The 22,504-nt window shown below is 40.4% G+C and overlaps 1 protein-coding gene across 4 annotated transcripts in view; it reads right to left on the bottom strand.

The window, feature by feature from the left end:
• tmem131l (transmembrane 131 like) overlaps positions 1 to 22,504 on the bottom strand; it is an 87,672-nt gene that overhangs the window by 14,735 nt on the left and 50,433 nt on the right. For all 4 annotated transcript variants that reach the window (XM_017305886.2, XM_017305888.2, XM_008405779.3 and 1 more), the window contains 18 exons: positions 22,080 to 22,233; positions 21,590 to 21,648; positions 21,412 to 21,517; positions 21,228 to 21,330; positions 20,997 to 21,141; positions 20,390 to 20,560; positions 20,244 to 20,310; positions 20,029 to 20,152; positions 19,880 to 19,949; positions 19,689 to 19,798; positions 19,501 to 19,570; positions 19,192 to 19,325; positions 11,936 to 12,078; positions 11,643 to 11,829; positions 11,342 to 11,527; positions 8,582 to 8,731; positions 7,961 to 8,492; positions 7,263 to 7,372 (listed from right to left, as the gene is read on the bottom strand). In XM_017305886.2, coding sequence (XP_017161375.2) covers positions 7,263 to 7,372; positions 7,961 to 8,492; positions 8,582 to 8,731; positions 11,342 to 11,527; positions 11,643 to 11,829; positions 11,936 to 12,078; positions 19,192 to 19,325; positions 19,501 to 19,570; positions 19,689 to 19,798; positions 19,880 to 19,949; positions 20,029 to 20,152; positions 20,244 to 20,310; positions 20,390 to 20,560; positions 20,997 to 21,141; positions 21,228 to 21,330; positions 21,412 to 21,517; positions 21,590 to 21,648; positions 22,080 to 22,233 — 2,621 coding nt within the window. The remainder of the gene's footprint in view (positions 1 to 7,262; positions 7,373 to 7,960; positions 8,493 to 8,581; positions 8,732 to 11,341; positions 11,528 to 11,642; positions 11,830 to 11,935; positions 12,079 to 19,191; positions 19,326 to 19,500; positions 19,571 to 19,688; positions 19,799 to 19,879; positions 19,950 to 20,028; positions 20,153 to 20,243; positions 20,311 to 20,389; positions 20,561 to 20,996; positions 21,142 to 21,227; positions 21,331 to 21,411; positions 21,518 to 21,589; positions 21,649 to 22,079; positions 22,234 to 22,504) is intronic.

Raw genomic sequence — 22,504 nt, forward strand, 5'->3', positions numbered from 1 at the left:
TGGGGGGCGGTACCGCCCACATTGAGAACCGCTAGTGTAGACAAAGAGGGGATGTCAACCCACACTAGATCCCCAGGATCATAAGCTTCATGTCTCACTTGCCTGTCATAATAGCGCTTCTGTTGTATGGCTGTAGCAGCGATGTTAGCAGCTGTAGTGTCAAAAGCAGAACATAGTTTGTTTAGAAGACTAGTAGCATACTCATGCAGCCATCTATGATCCACTTGGTTTCTTGGCACCATATCTGCTAAAAGGAAAAAAAAATCCTACAGGAGATGTGAAAAACAAGGTATTAATTGGGATGACTCTTTGCCAGAAGAACTGGGAGAGCTGGCAACATAATTTTTATCAACCTAAACAAGGTGAACATATCTCGCTGTTACTTTAGAGCTAATTTTGCTGAGCCTAAAGAGATAGAGCTACATAATTTCTCAGATGCAAGTACAAGTGGTTATGGACAATGCACCTATTTAAGAGCCATAAACATTAAAGGCAGAATTCATTGTTCGCTAGTGATAACCAAGGCCCGTGTTTCACCTATCAAGTTGACTACAATGCCCAGACTTGAGCTAACTGCAGCTGCAGTCTCTGTCTCAGTAGTAACTTGTTAAAAAATGAACTGCTCTATGCTCAGGTGAAAGAGTACTTTTGGACTGATTCAAAGGTAGTTTTGGGCTACATAAACGTCTGTGGTTTCCAAACTTTTGTAGCAAATAGAGTCCAAAGAATTCGCCAGAGTACAACCCCTCAGCAATGGTTTTATGTGCCATCAGAGAACCCAGTCAATGGTGCGTCAAGGGGCAAATCTGTCACTGAGCTTCTCTCATCTAACTGGTTCACTGGCCCCTCAGTTCCATGGAAAAGTGACCTTCCTACAACACAAAAAGCAGAGTTGGATTTGTCTATTTAAAATAAATAAATAAAATAAAATGGGGCCTAAAATTGAACCTTGATGTATAATTTAGAGGTACTACCGCAGAACAGTGATCAAGATGAACAGAAAAACTTCTTTGAAATACGATGAGAACCATTCGGAGATGAAGTCCTTATTAAACTGAGGAGAGTGGTAAACCACTCCACACAGCAATAAAGGTGTTTGTTTAATTTCAAATGGTTAAAGATTGAAACTGAAGTATGGATTTGCAGAAATCTGTTGACAATGAAAGATAGATCTAAATACTGCAATTAGGCCTCCGCCTTTACCAGTCTTTCGGGGAGAGTTAAACTAAGCACAGTCCAAAGGAAGAAGTTCTGAGAGTGGCATTAACTGACCTTCTTGAAGCCATGATTCCGTGATGAATATTAAGTCCAGATTTCAAGAGGTGAAGAAGTGATGTAACATGAAGGTGTTGTTTGTTAATGATCAAACATTAAACAAAGCCGTGCGGATGGGTGATGGTGGAGAGGGACAGGTCAAAGAGACACAGTTCAGCAGCTTAAGGTTCCAGAACTCCACTCCCCTCCTCAGTCTCTGGGTCTGTTGATGGCAGAAAAACACTTCTGGGCCCAATGAAGTTGAAGTGGACCAGTGTAAGAGGTCGAATCTAGCGATGGCCAAGTCTTAGGGAGCAGTGGCAGTAAGCCTTGAGCTTTACTGCCACACCCCCTCGTTTTCAAGAAGAGGGGGTCTTCTTGCTGGTAAATCTCATGAAAGTCTGCACAACTCGGTAGGAATATCAGAGGAAAGTGGAGAGCTCCAGCTCTTGCTTTCCATATAAAGATTAACCGAAGCTTTGATGTCCAAAAGTGTTTGTCAATTATAGGCAAATAAGGCACTGGCATTGTAACAACAGAGATAAAATAACAAGGCAATAACAGAGAAAAAGGCAGAGCATTTCCGACGGCGTGCCGTGTACACTGGCGCCATCTAACTGATGTCTTGACTGTGACTCACCATTGTGAAACGCTAGTGGGAGTTTTTAGTATGACATGCTGGGAGTCAAGCATTTTCTCCCAATAAACCGAACCTGAAGAGCCTGGCCAGCTGACAGCTGACGAGGGGAGCTGGCTGTTAATGCAGTGGGAGCAGACATCTCAGAAAATGTTGCAGCAATATTGCAATTAGGTGATGCATTGATGAACTGAGCAGATATTCAAGACTTACACAGCTACATTCTTTCCTAGAAACATTGTAAAAAGTCATGTTGTGTCACTTAAAGTGCAATATAGCAAAATAATGTGCCACTCTTCACTGCCCCGGGTTCCAAACCAGGGATGAACGCCCGAGTTTGGACCTGCAATGAATTATGGGATATGGTGGGCTGTGAAGGCTACACCGGACCCATCATTCAAATCTGGGGAAAAGGACACATTTGAAGGCCGCATTTGGAGGAATCTTTGAATTCGGACAGGCCTTGTCGCCATGCTATGACGTAAGCTGCCTATAAATCTGGGCTTCAAAGGATGCAGCCCTTGAATTCGGATGCAGCTCATCCTTCTTTTACACTTCATCAGCAAAAAATGAAAATTAAATTCCTCCCAGAGCAAAAGTATTGTGGGAATAAATATTTCCACTGCATACAGTGTTATGTAAAACAAACATACATAACACTGGATGTATGATTGCAATATTCTCAAAATTAACAAAAGATGTTGGTAAAGAAAAAAAAAAAATTATGCCAAGCAATGAAACCTATACTTTAAAAATGTATTAAAAGAAATTGCAGTCTTCCTGACAATTCAACGTAAAATAACATTTTATAAAAATTCAGATGAAAATAAAAGTTATTCTGAAAGTTGGCTAAAAGTAACGTATCAGTATAGCGTTTCTCAACGCGGGGGGTACCACCCCCTGGGTGGCGTTCAAAGGACGCAGGGGGCGCTGGCAGAAATATTCACAAAAGGGGGCGATGCAATTCCTTCGGGGGATGTTTGCTCAAAGGTAAACTTCATGCACAACAATACCAGTTTAGAATTTGAGCTACTTGCTAAAAACGGAGGTGTGTAACATTAAAACATGTATGGCTGCAACTATATCGATGGTAGCTCTTCTTCTCTTCAGTGTTTGTGTTAGCATCTTGGCACAGCCCCACTCTCCTCTTAGCTTCACCACATCAGTTCAGCGTTACACCAGTTAGTGGCCTTGCTCTGATTCACTTGTCAGGGGTTAGGCATCTGGATTTAAAATATTTTATGTCCTGTTGAGCAGTGGCCCCCAAACCCTGGGCCGCAGACCGGTCCCAGTCCATGAACCAATTTGTACCGGTTCATGCAAGAAATACCTAAATATTTCCGTTTTAGGTATTATTTGAATCTCGAGGATCTTTTATTTTGAAAATCCTTTAAACGGATTCTCTGGGTTACGTCTTGAGCGCCAACATTGAGCCCACAAGCAGCAAAATGAGTAAGAAACCAATCAGATGTCTTTGGAAAGTTTCTTTGCGAAGGGGAAAAGGCCCAGAGAAGAGACAGGAGACTGGATTTATCTCGTACCGGTCGGTGAGTCCCACATTCCAAGCCCGCTCTGCATGATATGCGGCGACCTGCTGCTAATGAGGCAATGAAACTTCCAACTGCTTCGCCACGTAGAGACCAAGCAGGCTGTGGACATAAGCAACACTTCGGGTGTTATTGTCCCCCATCACTCCCAGATGGGACCGTTTTGTTGCAAAGAAACAAGCTCAGGACTACCATTAGTTATTATCGTGAGTTAAAATTTTCACAAAAGTAAAATGTTTTGGGCCATTTTTGTTGCACATCTGCATCTTATTTTGAAAGTATATGTAAATGTTACCATAGTGACCAGAGTCAGAGAGAGTTAAGGCAGTGGTTCAGGCGAGAGGAGAGGAGTAGAATTAAAAAACGGCGGGAGCAGCAGCTCTATTTGCTGCACTATGATTTGGAGGTGAGTTATGTTTTTTCGTAACATTTTTAACTGAATAAACATAACCACATATAATTAACATATATAATAACGACCTTTACATATAATAATAAACATTTCCACATATCTCCGATGTCCACCGGACTCTCAGTTTGCGCTGTGTCAGTTGTTTGGGATTCCCGTCCGTGTTTACGTCACTGCGCTGTATGATTGGCTACCTGTCACATTCAACAGGCTGCGTTCTTGCTCCCAGTCAGGGAAAACCCCACAAGCTGCAGTAATCGGGCCAAGACAATGTTGAATATGCCCGATGTTATATAGGACATATTCCAACACACCATCACGTAACACACCACTCAGTGCAGGATGTTGTAAGATTGCCGTAAAGGGAAAATCAGGTAAAAAAAACAAACAAACAAAACAAAACAAAAATAAAAGGCTTTAGTGGGCTGGGAACAAAAACATGCAGAAGCCTTATCTGACGGTCTTAACTTAAATATACCACAATTGGCACCAGAACAGGTAAACTTATTAGAAGGATCTATAAGAACTCTAGAAATTGAAAAGGCCATCTCTTCACTCCAATCTGGTAAATGTCCAGGTGCTGATGCATATCCTGTTGAATTTTTTAAAACTTTAAAAGGCAAAGTTAGCTCATTATTACAATGAGTCTTTAAAACATCTCTTGAAAAATCTAAACTACCTGCTACCATGTATGTGGTAAATATTATTGTAATCCCAGAGAAAGATAAAGACCCAGAACAATGTTCGCCATATCGACCAATTAGATAGAGAAGACGGGCATATCCGACAAGCTGATCCAATGGACCTTACCACAGGGGCAGCGTTTCATTGGCTGATGCCCATTTTACGTTACAGCGCAGCCATCACGTGCCTTACCGTCTCACAAATTTATGCTAATATACATTGTGGACTACCAGACCAACAAAGTTTTTGCGTCAGGACTCAAAAAAAAAATGGTTCTCCGTCAGTGGGGTATCTGTACAGGCGATGTCAGGTATCCTGATCGTGTTTGTGGAACTAAAATTCACAGATTTCCAAAATCTGAAACGGAAAGCCTTGCTTGAATTAAAGCTTGTGCACGACCGCATTTGCAGCTCAACCGCAGGTCAACCGTCGTAGGATCAATAAGAACAAAGGATTGTCTGCTGGCGTAAGTATTATTGCTTTGCTTTCTTTGTGTTTAGTGAATGAAAAAAATAAAGTCAATAATAAATACATCCATTATGAAAACCTTTTAGTCAAGTACAGCATAATGGCAGTACCTATACAACTTCTACATTCTGAAGCCTGTCTGTTACACAGCCTTACGTTAGCTGAACAGATCAATATGCAATGTGTACCGTATCTGACATACATTATAAATTTTATTTCACCTGAAAAGGCTTTTTACTAAACTGTAATCATGTTAGCCATGCTAGCACTGAGTACCTTGTGTAAGTCCTAGGCACATTCGAACCCTCAAAACCATGAATGTCCGACTTACCCAGTCTTGTAAGAACAACAGGCATCAGTGATCTTGTCCACGGCTACATTTATGCTGAGGGTGTGAGAATCTGCTGTTTTTTCTCATCGACCGGTAGCGTTTAGCTGCGACGTGCACAATGTTGGAGGCATCGCGTGGCTAAAACACCTTGATGTCGTCCAAAAAAGATGGCATGAACTTGTTGGTTCTCTTGTCCATTGTCGTGGCTGATATTTTGTGAAAATCCGGCATAAATGCTACACTAATCGACTCAGAAATACTCTGCAGAGAACGAAAAATGCCATGTTTAGACATTGGAGCTAAGCTGTTAATGTGAGACATGTAGCCACGTGGGACTTTTGAGGGGCGTTTCTGGGTGGAGCTTGGTAAGGTCCATAGTTCACTCCTCCCTTAAGCCCAGTTCACACTGCACAATGTTTTGCCCCAATTTTCCCCCTTACAACAACCTTAGAACATCCAATGATCATAACCGATCATCCTAGTGTGTCGTGTGTTACGACTGATCGGGTCCAGTCGGTAGAACGTCGTGACCGTTCCGATCTAAATCAGGCATATTCAACATGTTATATTGTCTTGGCCCGTTTATCAATGCAGCATGTGGAGTTTTCCCGGACTGGGAGCGATATCGCAGCCTGTTGAATGTGACAGGCAGAGAATCAGACAGCACGGATTCCCCTCCGTGCTTTCTGAGGGGAAACACGGATGGTACCCCAAACAGCTGACATAGGACAACCCAAAGTCCAGTGGACATCGGAGATATGTGGAAACAACATTAATGTTTATTCAACATCTCGTGAGAGGAATATCCATAGAAATGACAAGGAGAGAAGTTGGAGCAAAATTGCTACAGCAGTTGATAAACCTGGTAACTTTTCAGCTGTTCATCGTTAACGTGATAGGTTATAATGATAAGGTAATATATTCAGCCGTGTTTGTTTACTCTAAATTCAAGTGTGATATAGTGGGTTTTTATGAGATGTTCTGTCTGAAATCTGAATGAGAGAAATCGTTTCGCGTGTGGTGTGTTGCTCGTGCCGTCTGGCTGGACACCACACACGGCACGATCAAACCTGTTATACTTATGAATTTTTTTTAGTGTGTCTCTCAGGTTTTGCAAATAGGCCAACGATCAGCCGACAATTCTAAAATTGTGTAGTTTAAACTACGGAAATGAGGAGTCGGGAGAGCACCGGAGTTGAGCCTTTTTTCATTCACTGTCATCAATAGAATGAGAAAAAGTGAGGAAGGAACGATAAAGCCAATAAATTCAAATGAGATGGATAATTTTCATTTATTGTGCGATTAATTGATTTATTGTTTACCAAGACAGGCCTAACTGAGAGTCCATTTTATTTTTGCTTTTGGTTGTTTTATTTTGTTTACCAGTTCCAGTGTTAAGTGTTCTTTTGAAAATAAAGTGCATTTAATTTTGGCAGCATGTGCTTGCATTATTATGTCATTACCATTACATAAGTTTAAATGGTCTTCAAACAATATTATCGTTTATAGAAAATAATTTTTGAGACAATAAATAGCTCAGCAAATTTGATACTGTGACAGGTCAACTGATAGGCCTACCGATTAAGTTGAATGTCCATTCCATTTTTCTTACACACCTTTAAAAATGATTTCTATTCACATGTCTTTTGTTGATGATAAATACAGAAACAATAAAAATCAAGACAGCAACAATAAAGACAGTAATAGTAATCATAAAATAATATCCGGAGCAAGTAGCCTACATCTTATTTGGTGGTAAGCGACCTGGACAATGGATACGGCTGGCCCAAAAAAGGTTGAGAAACACTGTATTAGTAAAATTGCAGGAAAATGCTAAATTAGAAATATGTTCAATTTACTTTTGAACACCAAACTAATCAGGATTGTTGTGAATTTCAGTTCTTCTCATCTTAAAGAAAATGTGTGTTCTACCTGGAGACATTTTCCGTCATCCTGCGATTCTTCTTTCCCTTATTGTTTCCCACTGCTGTTCCACTCTCTGGATTCAGAGCCTTCGTTTTCTGCTCTTTGGCTTCTCCAAACTGGATTTGTAAAAAGACATGGTAACACTTTATTTGAAGGGGTGTGCATAAGACTGACATGACACTGTCGTAAACATGACATAACATCTGTCATGAAGTGTCATTCAGTAAATAATGACACTTTTAATGCAAAGTTGCTCTAAAAGTTGCATTAAAAGTCCATTAAAAATGCTGTCTTTGCATGACTTTTTTAATGGACTTTCAATGCAACTTAGAGCAACTACATTAAAAGTGTCATTATTTACTGAATGATACTTCATGACAACTGTCAACCATTCATAAAGACCATTCATAAAGACTTTCTCATGACATAACACCTGTTATGTCATGAGAACATAACAGGTGTTATGTTCTCATGACACCTGTTATGGTGTTATGTCATGTTTATGATAGTGTCATGTCAGTCTTAAGCACACCCCTTCAAATAAAGTGTTACCAAAGACATTTTAAATGAGCTAATGAATTCCTGAAGCATCTGGAATTGATGCCTGACGCAGAGGCATCAATTCCTGATGCTGCAACAGAGGTTACAACATCTGTTACAGCATCTGTAACAGATGGTTCATACTTGGACCTATGCAACCTTACCTCCAACTCAGAAATGTCCCTTTTCTCAGAGTCGGTCTTCTCTGTGTAGCGCTCGCAGCAGCTCCGCTCCACAGGGCTGCAGAGTAACAAACCGGGTCTGGGTCCTGGAGCCAGTGTGACGTCCTCGGGGAACCTAGTAGCTATTTCCACAGGAAACATAACTGCTGCTGACATACTGTGCTCCATGTCACCCTGGAGGTCCTCTGGAAAGCCAGCGGGAATTTTTTTCTCTGGCTCGCTGATGAACGTTGGGTGGTTGTTGTTGCAGGAGTCCGGGGTGAGGCTGTCTGGCGTCAGGTCCTCGTGTTCTTCGTCCATGGCAGCAACAGCTGTGGCTGAGCTGGGCTTATGCTTGGTGTAATAAAGCGACACCTTATGCTTCTTCTGTGGTTGGAAGGTAGTGGTTGAGCCTTTCTTTGAGGACTGAGACCGCGGGGTAGGGCTGTTGGCCACAGCTGAAGAGCCCCGGCCCTTTCCTTTATCAGATGTGTGACAGGTATCTATGTAGGTCTTACAGCTGCCTTTAGATTTACTGCACACACACATACAAAGATGACAGTTATTTTTAGCATTTCAATACAAACCTTAGAGCATAAAACCAATGTTTTTGACTGGACATACTTGACTCCGTTGGAGGTGATATTATTGACAGAGCTGTTCTCCTGGGACAGGACAGAGTTGTGGTTGCTCCGGATGCTAGGGGTAGAGAACTCTCTGAGGATGTACTGAGCCTGATGGAAGGCCATCAAACACACACCCACCAAGGAGAAGCTGCAAAAACAGAGACTCAGCAAATATTCACTCCTTCCTCCTCCTAGTAAAAAAATATTTATGCAAGCCATCCTGATCAAAATCCTACCACTCCCATACTGATCAGAGGAATTTATGATCAAGTATCTGCTGACAGTCTGATAAAGTCAATACCAGTATCTTTAAGACACATTGCCTACATTAAAATTACTAAACTGGAACACCTTAATGATTTGTGTCTAAAGATCTCTGACTGAACTTGACACTACAGTTGCAGTCTGTTTTCATACGCTACACTAATGCTTCAAACGTAGCTTTGCTCTGGATGCTGTAAAATTTGATGTGTAGTGTTTCAGCTGCTCTCTATTTACTTCCATTTATTTTACTAACTGCATTTATGCCTGACCCAGATATTCCCCCAACACGTAGGCCTGTCACGATAACAAATTTTGCTAAGCGATTAATTGTCTAAAAAGAATTATTGCGATAAACGATAATATTGTTTCAAGACCTTTTGACACTGGAAATGGCTAATAATGCCTGTGATTTCCTGCCATAGATACACTTTATTTTCAAAAGAACACTTAACACTGGAACTGATAAACAAAACGGCCAAAAACAAAAATAAAATGGATTCTCAGTCTCCATTAACAAAAAACTTACTTGAATGAAAACTAAACAGCATAAAGCCAAAGTGGAAATAAATACTGCATTCAACCCAAAGGGAGCAGATTATGAAGTCAATATTGCCCTACAGTAATCACTAGATTTAAATAGAGAAGATGGGCACATCCGACTACCTAACGCAACAGTTCACCCCTCCTTTAAGCCCAGTACATACTACACGATTTTTTGCCCCTATTTTCCTCTTATGACAATCTTTGATCATTGGCCGATCCAAGATTGTCGCTGGTGATTTTGTAACCGATCATCCTGCAGTGTGTGGTGGGTTAAGGTAGATCGTCTTGGCCGCTCTGATCTAAATCAGGGGTTTTCCCCGACTGGGAGCTTAACGCTGAATGTGACAGGTAGCCAATCAGAAAGCGCTGGATTCTCCTCCGTGCTTTCTGAGGGGAAATTACGGAGGGGAATCCCAAACAGCTGACATGGCGCAACACAAAGTCCAGCAGACATTGGAGATGATATGTGGAAACAACATTAATGTTTATTCAACATTTTGTGCAAAGGATATAGAATTGACAAGGAGAAGAGTTGGAGCCAAATTGCTACCGCAGTTAATAAACTCGGCAAGTTTTCAGCTGTTCTTCGTTAAAGTGACATAAATAGGTTACAATGATTTTCATTCAGTCAGGACTTTACCCTAACTCTACCCACATGTATCACAGGTAGATTCTAGTAAAGCATTGATTAATGCCGGATTTTAAAATTAGTTAACTGGACTTGTAGCCATTATTTTGTGCCCATGTGGCTGGACACCACACGGCATGACGAACCCGATTGAACCGTTATACCTAGGATTTCTGTCGGCTAATATTTTTCCTGTCGGCTAATGTGTAATGTGCTAATGTCTCAGGTTTTGAAAATGGGTTGACAATCAGCTGACAGTTCTAAGATGGTGTAGTGTGCGCTGGACATTACACTAAGGAAATGAGGAAGGGAGGGTCAGTGGAGAGCACCGGAGTTTAGCCTTTTTCCATTCAGTGTCATCAACAGAAAGAAAAAAAAGGCATGAAGAGACGATAAAGCCAATAATTAAAATGAGGTTGATAGGTTTAATTTATCGTGCGATTAATTGATTTATCGTTTATCGCGACAGGCCTACCAACACAAACCATTTACTAGTCTGATCCTAACCCTATGCTTAACCAAAACATACTTCACACATTACCTCTAAGTCTAACCCTTTACCCTGAACAAGTGGGTCCACCATGTTAGGACTGGGCTTAGGCTTTGGTAGACATAGATTGGAAGCTGTAGCAGGTGTAGTAGTCTCTCTTTTTGACTGCAGCAAACTTTTTCAGGAACCAGGGTAGTTAACTAGGCCCAACCTACATTTTCCACCTCATTTACTGCAATTAGAGACAAAATCTGAGAAGAAATTTTGTCCAGAAAAAAGACTCCCTCTGGGAGGTAGTTCATTTAACAGGAACTATCTGTTGGCCTTTTGTGGATGGAAAATGATTGAATTGATGGAATTAGCATTTATGATTCAGTTGTTTCCAATTAAAAATATGAACTTAACTACAACATCACAGAACATTAAAAGATTGAAAGTGAAGAAAAAGCAGCGTTGCTCTGCGTGGTTATGTAGATGAGCAAAATAATGTGCTCAACTTAGAATGGAGTTCTGCAAGCTGTGCAGAAACACAAAGTGACTTAATAAATATGCACACCTAACATGGAGTAACATATACAGTAGAGCAACAAAAGTATCTGAAGCTCCAGTTTAGTCAGGGACTTGGATGCTGGTCATTTAAAAGTTGAGGGATGATGCTGGCGATGGTGATAGGAGTTAGTCCCTCAACTGGCAGCTGACTGCATGAAGTGGGAAGGAGTTTGAGATCTTCTGGGCTTGATACAAGTCATTTACCATTTAAAAATGTCTTAATCAGAACCGTTATCTGGGACCGACTACACACTTTCCCCACTGTTTGGATAACAGTGACTAACCATGTGAAGATGAGAGTGACAACCCAAAAGGTTTCCTCCCAGCTGGGGCCTGGTACCACCTGGGCACAGAGTGGCAGCATGTGGTGGGGCAGAGTCACGTTAAGGGTGAAAGGGAAAGTGCTACCACGTGATGTCACCAAGGTGAGGTCCCGAATCACCCAGGAGGATGTGAAGTCTGGTGTAAACCTACAAACAAATTAAAATAATTAATAGAAAAGATGTGAGAGGTGCAAGAGAATCAGCAGCAGAAGGAAAATTTTTAAATGAGAAAATAAAATGAATGAAGTTTAATAGTTCTTACGCAATTGTGATCTCAGAGGAAGTGTTGTGCTCCAGGCTGAAGGAGTGACACTGTAGCACCTCAAAGCCATACCCCTGACATGCATAACCATTGATGTTCATGGACATGACTGTCAGAGGAAGCTCTCCTGCATTCTCCACCTTAAAACTCTTCCTGATAGCAAACAGAGGCTTACTGGTGCGCAGACCTGGAACAGACATACTCTATTAATCTTTTATAGCATTTGTAACTTAATTAAAGCCAGAAACGGCAACATGTCATGTTATAAAACAGAGCAGAAACAATGCTCTCACCGTCACGACACTCCATCAGAGTAGACTGAGGAACGTTGAAGCGTAAAGACACGCCTGGACCAGGAAGTTTACCCCCGACTCTTAGCAGCTCTTTGGCTCCATGGCCTTGTAGGGTCACCATGTCAAATACTGTCAGGTTGTTTCTGAAAAACAGACATACAACCTCCTCTTACACAGCGGCACACTGAAAAAGACCATTAATACCTAACAGACAGAGAAAAGGATTAAGCATGGACCGAAATCTGATGATTTTCTACTTGAACTGCTCCAAGTGGTGAGCAGCCATTGAAAAACGCTACTCCTTTTGCTAATGCTGAACACCCGTACCCAAACTAACAAGACTATTCTTCGATGTGAAAGTTGTTAATGGAGAAAAAGCTTAAGACAAGCTATATTTTGAACTGTTCACAGTCTATAAGGAAATCTCAGAGGTAAGATGAGGATGTAGTCTTTTGGGCAGCGGTCCTCAACCAGAGTCCCGACAGCCCTCCGTCCAACACCAACTAAAACCTTTTGTTGCGGCAGAAAACAACACTAATTTATGTTGATGAAGAATGTCGTTTTAGTAGTAAACGTGATTGAAACAATTATAGCACTGTGGTGATATTAATTATTCAAATTACTCCAAATCCATAAATGTACTTTGGATAAGGAAATTACATGATTTAAACAAATATTTAATGTAATTTAATACATTAAAGATCTGCTGTTCTATCAACCTTCCAGACTTTTCAGGTCTTCTGGTTCTGCTCTGCAACACCAGAACCAAATGAGAAGAAGCAGCAATCAGCTTCTATGCACCACAAATCTGGAACAAACTCCCAGAAAATTGTACAACTGAAACACTGACTTCCTTTAAATCTTGACTAAAACCCACCTGTTTAGAGTCGTATTTGAAACATAATCAATTATGAATTTAACAATGGGACTTGACTTAATGTAATGTTTTCATTGTTGATTCTATGTTGCATCACTATCTGTTTTTGTGTTTGTTATGATGTAAAGCACTTTGAAATGTCTTGTTGCTGAAATATGCTATAGAGCTTCAGAGCGTGACATCACTGCTCTAGTCGGAGGGGTATCAGCGCCATCTTTGGTGCCTATAAACAACAGTCTTGCAGTATAAAAACAGTCTCGCAGATTTTTTTAATACAAGTTACTTAAAATAATTTAGCTATGGTACGAACTTGCTGCATTAATGTCTGTAATGTCCGATCACACGGCTGAAACGGTAAAAAGATGGAAAACGGACTTTCGTTTCACTATTTTCCTGCTTGGAAACAACGCGAGGAGGCTAAGCTATTGGAGCTAACGAGAAGAAAACTAATGCCCTGGTATCAGCGGTGAGACGCTGATATTACGTTCTCCAAAATCCCCAGATACCTACAAGTTTGCTCCAGACATTTCCATTCTGGTGAGTGTCTACATTTGCTTTGTTGGTTTTGTGTCATAATTTATTTCTCTATGATTTTGTCCGAGTGTTCTCATGATCAGTTTCTGTTGAATTCATTTAAGTGGGTCAACCTTGCTTAGGTCGGGCTAATATTGTTTATGTAGCATAGTCCGAGTTTTGTCAGTGGACATCGAGGTTATTACATTATTGTGAAGTAAACTATTTTACTAGTGTTATCAAATTTACAGCTTTAATACTGATGTATGTTTTGATATGTCCTCTTAAAGGAAAAACGACGTGTGAAATGGATGAGCTCAATCCTGACTGGGGTCCAGTGCTGAATATGGGTCACTGAGGTAAACGGCATAACATCGGACCGACATGGGCGTCAATTAAAGAGGCGATACAGCAAAACCATGATGGATCAACAAGTTACTGAGTAAATAATAAAAACACAGTAGCAGAGGCAACAAGAGGAGCAAGTTGGAGAGACTGAGGAGGAAGAAACCCCAGGGGAGGAGCTCAGCAAGGCTCCAGACTCTGAAGAGGAACAAGAACCATTTGTGTTGAAATACAGTTGGAAGTGGCTGTTTTCTCTCATTTAATAATTTAAAGCAGGGGTGCTCAATACATCGATCGCGATCGACCGATCGATCGATCGATCGCGGAAAGGTTTTGAGTCGATCTCGGCAAGTGACAAACTGAACGCTGTCAGGACGCCGAGGCCAGCACTTCCTCTTCTGATAGGTTTATCAAAAATATTCACTAAGTTCCTAAACGTTTGTAGCTATATTAAAAAAGAATAATTATAAAAAGTCAACGAAACGTGTTAAAATTAATAATCTCAGTAATTATTGTTTCAACAAGGTGTTGCGCAATTCTGTGCGTTTCGGTTCCATTAACAAAAAAAAAAAAAAAAAAAAAAAAGCGACTCAAAGACCGACAGAGCAGAGTAGGAGTTTAAATTAGCTACTCAACCACCGCTGTGTTCATGAGAGGCTTATTAATAATCGAGAAATAAATATCAAGCCTGGAAACCTGATATCGTAACAGACTGAATGTTGTTTTTTTAATGTAGCCTAATCTTTGCTCGGCTTGCGGGGTGCGGGCGGTTGCCATGGCAACGGGTGTGCTTAAACGACAAAGAGACCGAGAGTAAAAAGGTAGGAGATGTTTTCAGTTGATAGTCTGTTCGGGTTGTTTTACCTTTTTTTTTTTTACCTTTGCTGTGGTTCATTACACCTGCTGTAGTTTCTGAATATTCAATAAACGACAAAATTGGACTAATTACCTCGTTCGTTTGTGAGCACATGTCACAACAAACATCAAATGGGACATTTGATCAGGTTTTCTTTACTCTTAGTGTCTTTTGTATTAGAAGTATTTTTCAGTTCTCTGTTTCCTCCCGTTTGTGTTCCCAGCAGATCTCCTTAGTTTCCCTGTGCCACCTTCTCCCCAGCCCTCAGCAGCTCCTGTGCCAAATTACTCACACCTGCTATCACTCTTCTCATTTAGGCCGTTGTCCCACTGCTGAAGCTCCTCTTTTTCAGTCACAACTCGCCTGCTCACCACGTTGCCAGTTGTTACTGTTGTTATCCCTCGTGTCTCCTGTTTCATTGCGTTTAGGATTTCCTTGTTTTTCCTGGATTTTGGATTTAGTTCGTTTATTTTGTTCATTAAAATAACATCCACATACAGTAAGTATACTGCCTGCTGCATTTGTGTCCACCGCCACATCATGACACAAACCAGATGAAAGAGCCCATCTTTAAACATTTAATGTGTAATTGAACAATAAAGGTGACAAATTTTATGAAATCGATCACACTTTAATAAATATTTGTTGTATTTAACATATTTCAGGTAAGTGAACATGTAATGAAATAGATCCTGTCCTAGAATTTTATGCAATTGAACATTATGGGTAACAAGTGATGATTATCTGAAGTAATACATTTTATGAATATTTTTTTAAATATAATTTTGGTTAAAAAATAAAAAAGGGGTCAAATGGAATAAAAATATGCCTAATCTATATAGTTTAGTAGGATAATTTCTCAGATTTTGAGTTAATAGGTCACATGACCTACAGCTATTTAAGAAAAATACAAAATTCTGACTACAGAAATAACTAAAAATATATATAAAATGTAATAAAGGTGAGTGTGCCTCATCTATACAGTCTAGTAGAACAATTTCACACAGATTGAGTTACTGGGGCACGATTTGGAAGCTACTGAAGAAAACATTTAATGTTAAAATTATTTAAATTATTGAACATGACTTAAAATTTTAATAGAGGACAGTGTGCCTCGTGTAATAGCATGAATGACCACTTTTTTGTATCAGTTGGTCACAAGTAGGGCTGAAACGATTCCTCGAGTGATTCGAGTACCTCAATTATTAAAATTCCTCGAGGAAAATTGACCTGCCTCGAAGCTTCGTTAATTTATGTTTTATCATTTAGCGCACCGTGTTTCAGCCGGAACATTATTTGCGTTGAGCGGAGCTCGGACTTCCGCCTCTGAGTTGTTGACGGAAGCTAAGTGTTAGCGGCATAACGTCCAATCTTCAAGTTCGGCCCGCGGGGATTTTACTGATTGGTGATAATTCCGGGTTTTCATCGTTTTTGTGGGACCAATAAACATCCTTAAAATGACCGGCGCGATGCCGGGAGTTCGACAGCCTTTCTACTCCGGAGCTGCTGGTTGAACGGCGGGAAGAAGCTGAGGAGGATTTATACAGGTGAGCGGAGAGACTGAACACGGCGGGCGGCTGAGGGTTGATGCTTACAGGGTAAGATCAGCTTTATGGACGAACAGCACAATAAACTTATATCATCCCGGTCTGAACAAACGGGAGGCGGAACATGGCTGGTAGATGAGTTTCTGAACGGAGGAGCCGTAAATATCCCGTGTTGCTCCCCCGGTCTACAAAAAAGTAACTGGTAGGGAAGCTCAAATGTGGAAAAAATAGACTGATGTTGATGTCCGATAGTAACACTGGTGTTATGGAAGATTTACTAATATTTTATTTCATAATTGTTTTTATCTGATTACTCGATTAATCGTAAGAAAAATCTATAGATTACACGATTACTAAAATAATCGTTTACAACAGTCCTAGTCACAAGACAAAGTATTTATTTACAGGAGTGTTCGGAAATTGACGCTCCCGATGTGAAACTCCGAGCGCTTGAGGACGGACTAGTAAAGAACAGCTGGCCGAAATTAGCGTTCATAAATCGAATCAACCTTGAGCTGAACGTCCCTTACTCGACAGAGCGCGAAATATCCGATATCCAACTTGAAAACAACTTAACTGCGGTCGGTAATACAATAAAAACACTGGCGTTCTGAATAGTTTGTTTTGGTCTGTGGACACCAAAAATGGCGCAGAGCGACGTAAACGTCATACGCTGCGACGTCAGCTCCAAAGCTCTATGCAAATAAAATTGATTGATTTGATTGACTGGTAAAGGGTTCTGATAATCACTTAGTGTGACTTTAGTTTGTATGCATGGTGATATAAATAATTAATGACAGTTTTCAACAGTGAAGCCATTATTTTTGTTTTTCTTTCAGCATATCCTGTCTGGCAGTGTTGTGCCAATTTGAGGCCCAACAGATTTACTTTCACAAGTGAAGAACTATGGCATTCACTATGATGAGATGTACATATAGAAAACTAATTCAGATTGCTGAATTAATTCTCTTTATACCTTTCCCAGCATTGGTATAAAGAGAGAGTTAAGAGTAGAGAGGGGAGAAAGAAGAATACAAGAGCACACTGCTTTTACAAATGCAGAAAGAGAAAAACAACCAAGAAACCATAGCAACAAACAATATATCCACGTATAATAACTACAAAAAGTTAATAATGTATTCAGTGGTAACTGCAGCCCAACATGGTGTATCTGAAAACACCTAAATCTCAACAGATTTAGATTTCATTATTATTACAGGGTTTCCACCGGAAAACTTGCTAAGCCCGTTGGCCGAGGCAGTCCACCATGTTTTTGTATTAAAAAATGTTGAGTAGACAGGAAAAGTAAAAATATTACTGGGTGCTATGGGAAAACATCACCAGTGAGATGATAACTAAACCCACAACTAGTCTTAAAAACAACAATCAAAAATGCAATTAAAATGAATATCAATTATTTGCACTTTATTTTAATTCAAATTAAGTCAGCGGCTCCATCATGCCCCCCGGGGCTTCAGGTGCCTTAAATGATAATATTTTAACACAGTCCACAGATACATGAATGTAACACTTGTTTAGTGAGATGATCAATGCTGCTAAATTTGATTGAATGGTTTCAGCATACATCAATTAAAAGATTTTAAATTGTTTAACATTTAAATGCAAGATTTTAAGGAGCTGGCAAATGTACTTTGTAGAAGTTCAAAGAACAATATTCATAGTTAGATTGTTTTGTTACCACAGCAACAATTTGATGCTGTGAATTTAATGTTTGCGTTTGACCTGTTTGTTCACAAATACTAGTGAAATAGTATAACTTATTGCTTTTTAAGTTGGCCAATTAAACTACTCCCTTCTCCCAGATTAAATCTAACACAGAAGCTGTTAGAGGTGTTGATGTTTTTAGCAACAAAAGGGGCCCCTAAGTCAAATTCTGCTGAAGGTCTCATACAGCCTTGGACCGGCCCTGAATGATGAGTTAAATCCGCTGCACTGCGCAGAGATCCGCAACAAACAGGAGATTTAATTCAATGCTGCTAATGTGGCTTTAGTAGCTCTAACATTTCGTGTCTGTTGAGTCACAGAAACTGTTTTGGTTGCTCAAGTTTGTGGGATGAGTTTTTCAGATCTCCGCACGGCCGCATGCATTAACACTGGCTGACTAAGTAGACAAAGCATTTGATATGGTTTGATGCATAGTGTAACTGGAAAAATATTACTAAAAAATAAATAAAATAATATAAAACCAGCATGAAGCGTGACTACTAGAAGAGAGCAAAAAGCTCCTCATCGGGCTGAACCTGCATGATGAGGTTAACGCTGGTTCGTTAACCACTAACGCTCCGGCCAACCGGGATCACATACATGAACTTTACAGGGAAGACAGACACAGAGCCACATGCTGGGCAGCGTGTTGAGATGTAAATGCCGCACAATTGTTTGTTCACAAAGATAAATCATTCTCACTGCTCCCTCAACCAACACACACCTCTGAAATCACCACTATAAGTTATTCCTGCGGTTCACATGAAGCTGCGCAACCAGAGCTAATACGGTGGGTTTTAAACTCTTATCTTGATGTAGAGTTCGCCAAAGAGACATAATTCCACACAGGGGGTTGATGTAAATATCCATACTGGTCAGCCTGTGTCCAGTTTGAGTGAAAGGAGGCGCGCACCAAGGTAAACAAGAGATCAAGCAGCGGCAGCACGCGAGGAAAAGTGCAGAGGCGCCAGCTGTGTGATTGGACGCTCTCCCGGCTTTAAATCTTTTAGGAATAAATCTGCTCTGCCAGTGAAATGCTCAGAGCAATAGAGGCGCTTGCAACCCGGATTATATTGATTTAAAAAATATTAATAATAATAAAAAATATATTAATAATAAAAAATTTATTATTACAAAAAAATTGTTTTTTTATTATTAATTTTTCTACTAACAAAAACAAGCAACGCTTAGCCTGATGGGGTGGCTAGTAAAGCACGGCAGGCACGCCAGGCTTATTATACACTGGGAGAAACCATGTATTATTATTATTATGCATCATCATTAACTGTAATAATAAAACTGTAATAATTTACAGTTTTTAGTTAGACAGCTTTACAAAAACCTCTGATCAATAAATCAGAAAATAAAAATGACTTGGAATTAGCTATTATACCTGATAACAAGAATGGTGGTGGTTGGTTTGTGTTGGGTGGGGCTAAACACCACAGCGACCTCTCTGGTCTCCCAGGGCTGCAGCAGCAGACGCAGAACACCCTCTCCTGTTACATCTGCTGCGCTCTTACCTGCCTGAAAAGAGAAACAGCAAAATGAAGAAAATGCTGTCAAAAACTCCAACAAAAGGGGAAAAAAGCAAGATAGCTGAGTGCAGATGGTGACTTGAAAGTTCAGCTAAGAAAAATCTAATTCATCCCAAAACAATTTACCACAGTAAAAATGATTCAAGAGTTGTTTAAAGGGTTACCTTTGGAGGAGATGCCAGCAGAGAAAACTCTTCTGTGCTGATGTTCACAGTTTGGGAGCTGATATTAAACCTATCAATAAAACAAAAAGAATTAAACTATTAGGATGCTCTGCCCCAATATAACAGTTCAAAACAATGCAAGCACATCATTTGATTAATTTACTATAAATACCAACCAAACTGTTTACCATTTGGTTAGAAGGTCCAGAGCTTCACTGGGAGAAGGGTAAAGGGAAATGGTTTGAATCTCCACAGAAACCACTGAGGGCGAAGGATTCTTCAGCATGAATGTTTTAACCTGGACCAGAGAGGACAATATGAACCACAAGTTTATGGAAAGAAAGACATTTTCAGTAAGTAACCATGACACTTTGCTTACTTTGCTCTCATTGACAGGCGTAGCCCCAAAGTTCAGAGGAGCAGATCCCTCAGAAAGAAGCCTGGGCCACCTGAAGAGACATTGAATTAATTATGTTGTGAATGCTAAAGCTGAGAAATGGACAGAGATGGACTGGTGTTAGAGCTCACCTGCAGGGTAGTTTGTCTTTGTAATTCTGTGACCGAGAGCAGAGCTCTGCAGCCAGCTTGCTGTCTACAGCCCAGGAAGAGGTGAAAGAGTCTGGCTGAAGGGAGAGCTGCCACTCCTGGCGACCTGGCAGACATCACCAAGAAAAACATAAACAAATTTTCATCAGGAAGCAACATCTTACTTCACACACATGCTGGAAGGGGCTAAATTCCACCTGCTTCAGATAAGCGAAGAGAACATTGTCGTGCACACTCACGCTCGGCCTCAAACACCACCTCCTCCTGTTGGCATACACACCATTAATAGTCAGCTCCCATTTCCCAACCAAGAAAGCAGCAGCCAGGAACACGTCAGGTTTACCTTTGATGAAGTTGAATGAAAGTAGAAGGGAATGTGAAGGCTGATGCCGAGCCTGGTGTCCAGACTCAGGGTCAGCATGTAATTCAGAGGCAGAGTCCTGTTTAGCAGTTGGAGGGACAGGATGCGCCAGCAACCTGTGGAGACGCTCAATGGACTACTGAAGTTCACCACCTGACAGACAGGGGGCAGCAGATGCTACTGTTAGAAAAGACTCATGGGTTTTCTTGATAAACAGCAAAACATCTGGAATCATTCTTGTAAAAACATTAAGCAAGTAATCATTTCATTAAAAGATGTGGTTTGTTTCCCGTCACAGATGAGCTTTGTGGAAGAAACTTCCAGAAAACTGTTCTGTTAATTTAAATCTAGACTAAAAACCCACTTCTAGAGTTGATTTTCAATCATAATAAATAAAACATTGACCAACGCATATGATGTGTATTGATGATTTTAGTAATGACACTTGACAAAATGTAATGTCTGTTATTGGTTTTCACAAATGTTGACTATGATTGTTTTTTATGTTTTCACATTATAAAGCACTTTGAACTGCGGTGTTGCTGAGATGTGCTACACAAGTAAAGTTGACCAATTGCTTGCTGCCTACCTTCACCACGCCCTGCAGCATCTCTGACAGCGTGGCATTGACCACAGTGAAAGGCAGAGGGGAAGGGTTGGAGAACCACAGCTCCATCTGGTGGTGGTTGCTTTGTTTCACCTGAAACAAACTGAACAAATCCCCTATTGTCCATCTGCAACAAAGCACAAATTATACAACAGTTCTTGTTAATGAAACCAAACCCCCCAATAAACGTCAATAAGGAGACAAATGTCGGACCTATGTGTGATGTGTAATCCTGGGAAGCTGGAGGTCGTCTTGTTCCCCATTATTTTTAAACTGATATGACTTATACACTTCCGTCCATGACCTGGAAATATACCTGGGACCAGACAGGAGGAAAACAGCTGATCAGCTTCAATGTTTGACTGAGAAGTTGCTTCAAGGAAAGAAGACGACTCACCTCTGCATGTTAAGCTGGCCACCTGGGTGAAGTTCTTTGCCTCTGGTCTAAGAAGAACCTTGTTAAAGTTTAGGCTGGTCTCCACCTTTGACAACACCTGCATGTCCTGGAAACATGAAAACATCTCGTTACAGATACAATAGCACAATGATAAAACTAAACGATAAGAAATTCTCACCTTTATGTAGAGCTCTTTCCCTCCAGAATTCAACATATAAACTCCTATTTTTACATCCCCTGTTTGAAAACATAACAATATTGTTCATCTTTACAGTATAATCCTAAAATGTTTGCAAACCTTTTGTCATAACAGATAATTAAATACAATGTAAAAACAATAAAATTACTATTGCGGGTTACAAACAGTGAATGTCAGTTTTGAAACTCAAAATTAGAAAAGCGGCTGCACACTTCAGAAAACAAATGCTTCAAACCTCATGTGACTTTCATTCCAGTGAATTATTTAAAACTGAGTTAAAGAAGGAAGAGGTGAGGTCTCTTCCTTCGGTTTCTTCTCTTCTATTTATTATGAAACTGGGAAAAATAAATACATTTGGAACATCCCTCAGAACTGAACTAAAAGCTTCTCTTCTGCAACTTTGTGCGACTCATGCTTAGATTAATAAATGCTTTTGAAAAGCTGACTATAGACATCAATAAGCACACACCAAATGCAGCTGGTCCAACAGCAGGAGTAACCAACAGGAACAAAATGTGCTCAATGACGTAGGGCTTGAGCTTGTCCAGTTCAGCGGGCCGGTCACCATAAGCAGACAGATTAATCTGGAGCCTGAGACGCTCCTCTTTCTGGAGGCAGGACCCCTGGGACGAGAAAGGAAAGCCTGACCAGTCATGCACAAAATACAAGGAAATTGAATCATTTGGAGAGTTAGGAGAGATTTTAGAAACTCTATGAAGTGTGTACTCATTCGAAGTCCCAGCTTGCAAAATTGTGAGAATTAGGACAGTACGCCTCTGCTCCCCAACTTAAACATCGCTATTTAGGCATATATACTTCTAAAAAGTACAATAACAAAAAGTAATTAATTTGAAGTGTACAGTATAGGTTTTTTTCTTTCCAAAATCATTGCAG

The sequence above is a fragment of the Poecilia reticulata genome, chromosome 1, assembly GCF_904066995.2.
Source record: "Poecilia reticulata chromosome 1, P_reticulata-male-v2, whole genome shotgun sequence".
NCBI classification, from domain to species: domain Eukaryota; kingdom Metazoa; phylum Chordata; class Actinopteri; order Cyprinodontiformes; family Poeciliidae; genus Poecilia; species Poecilia reticulata.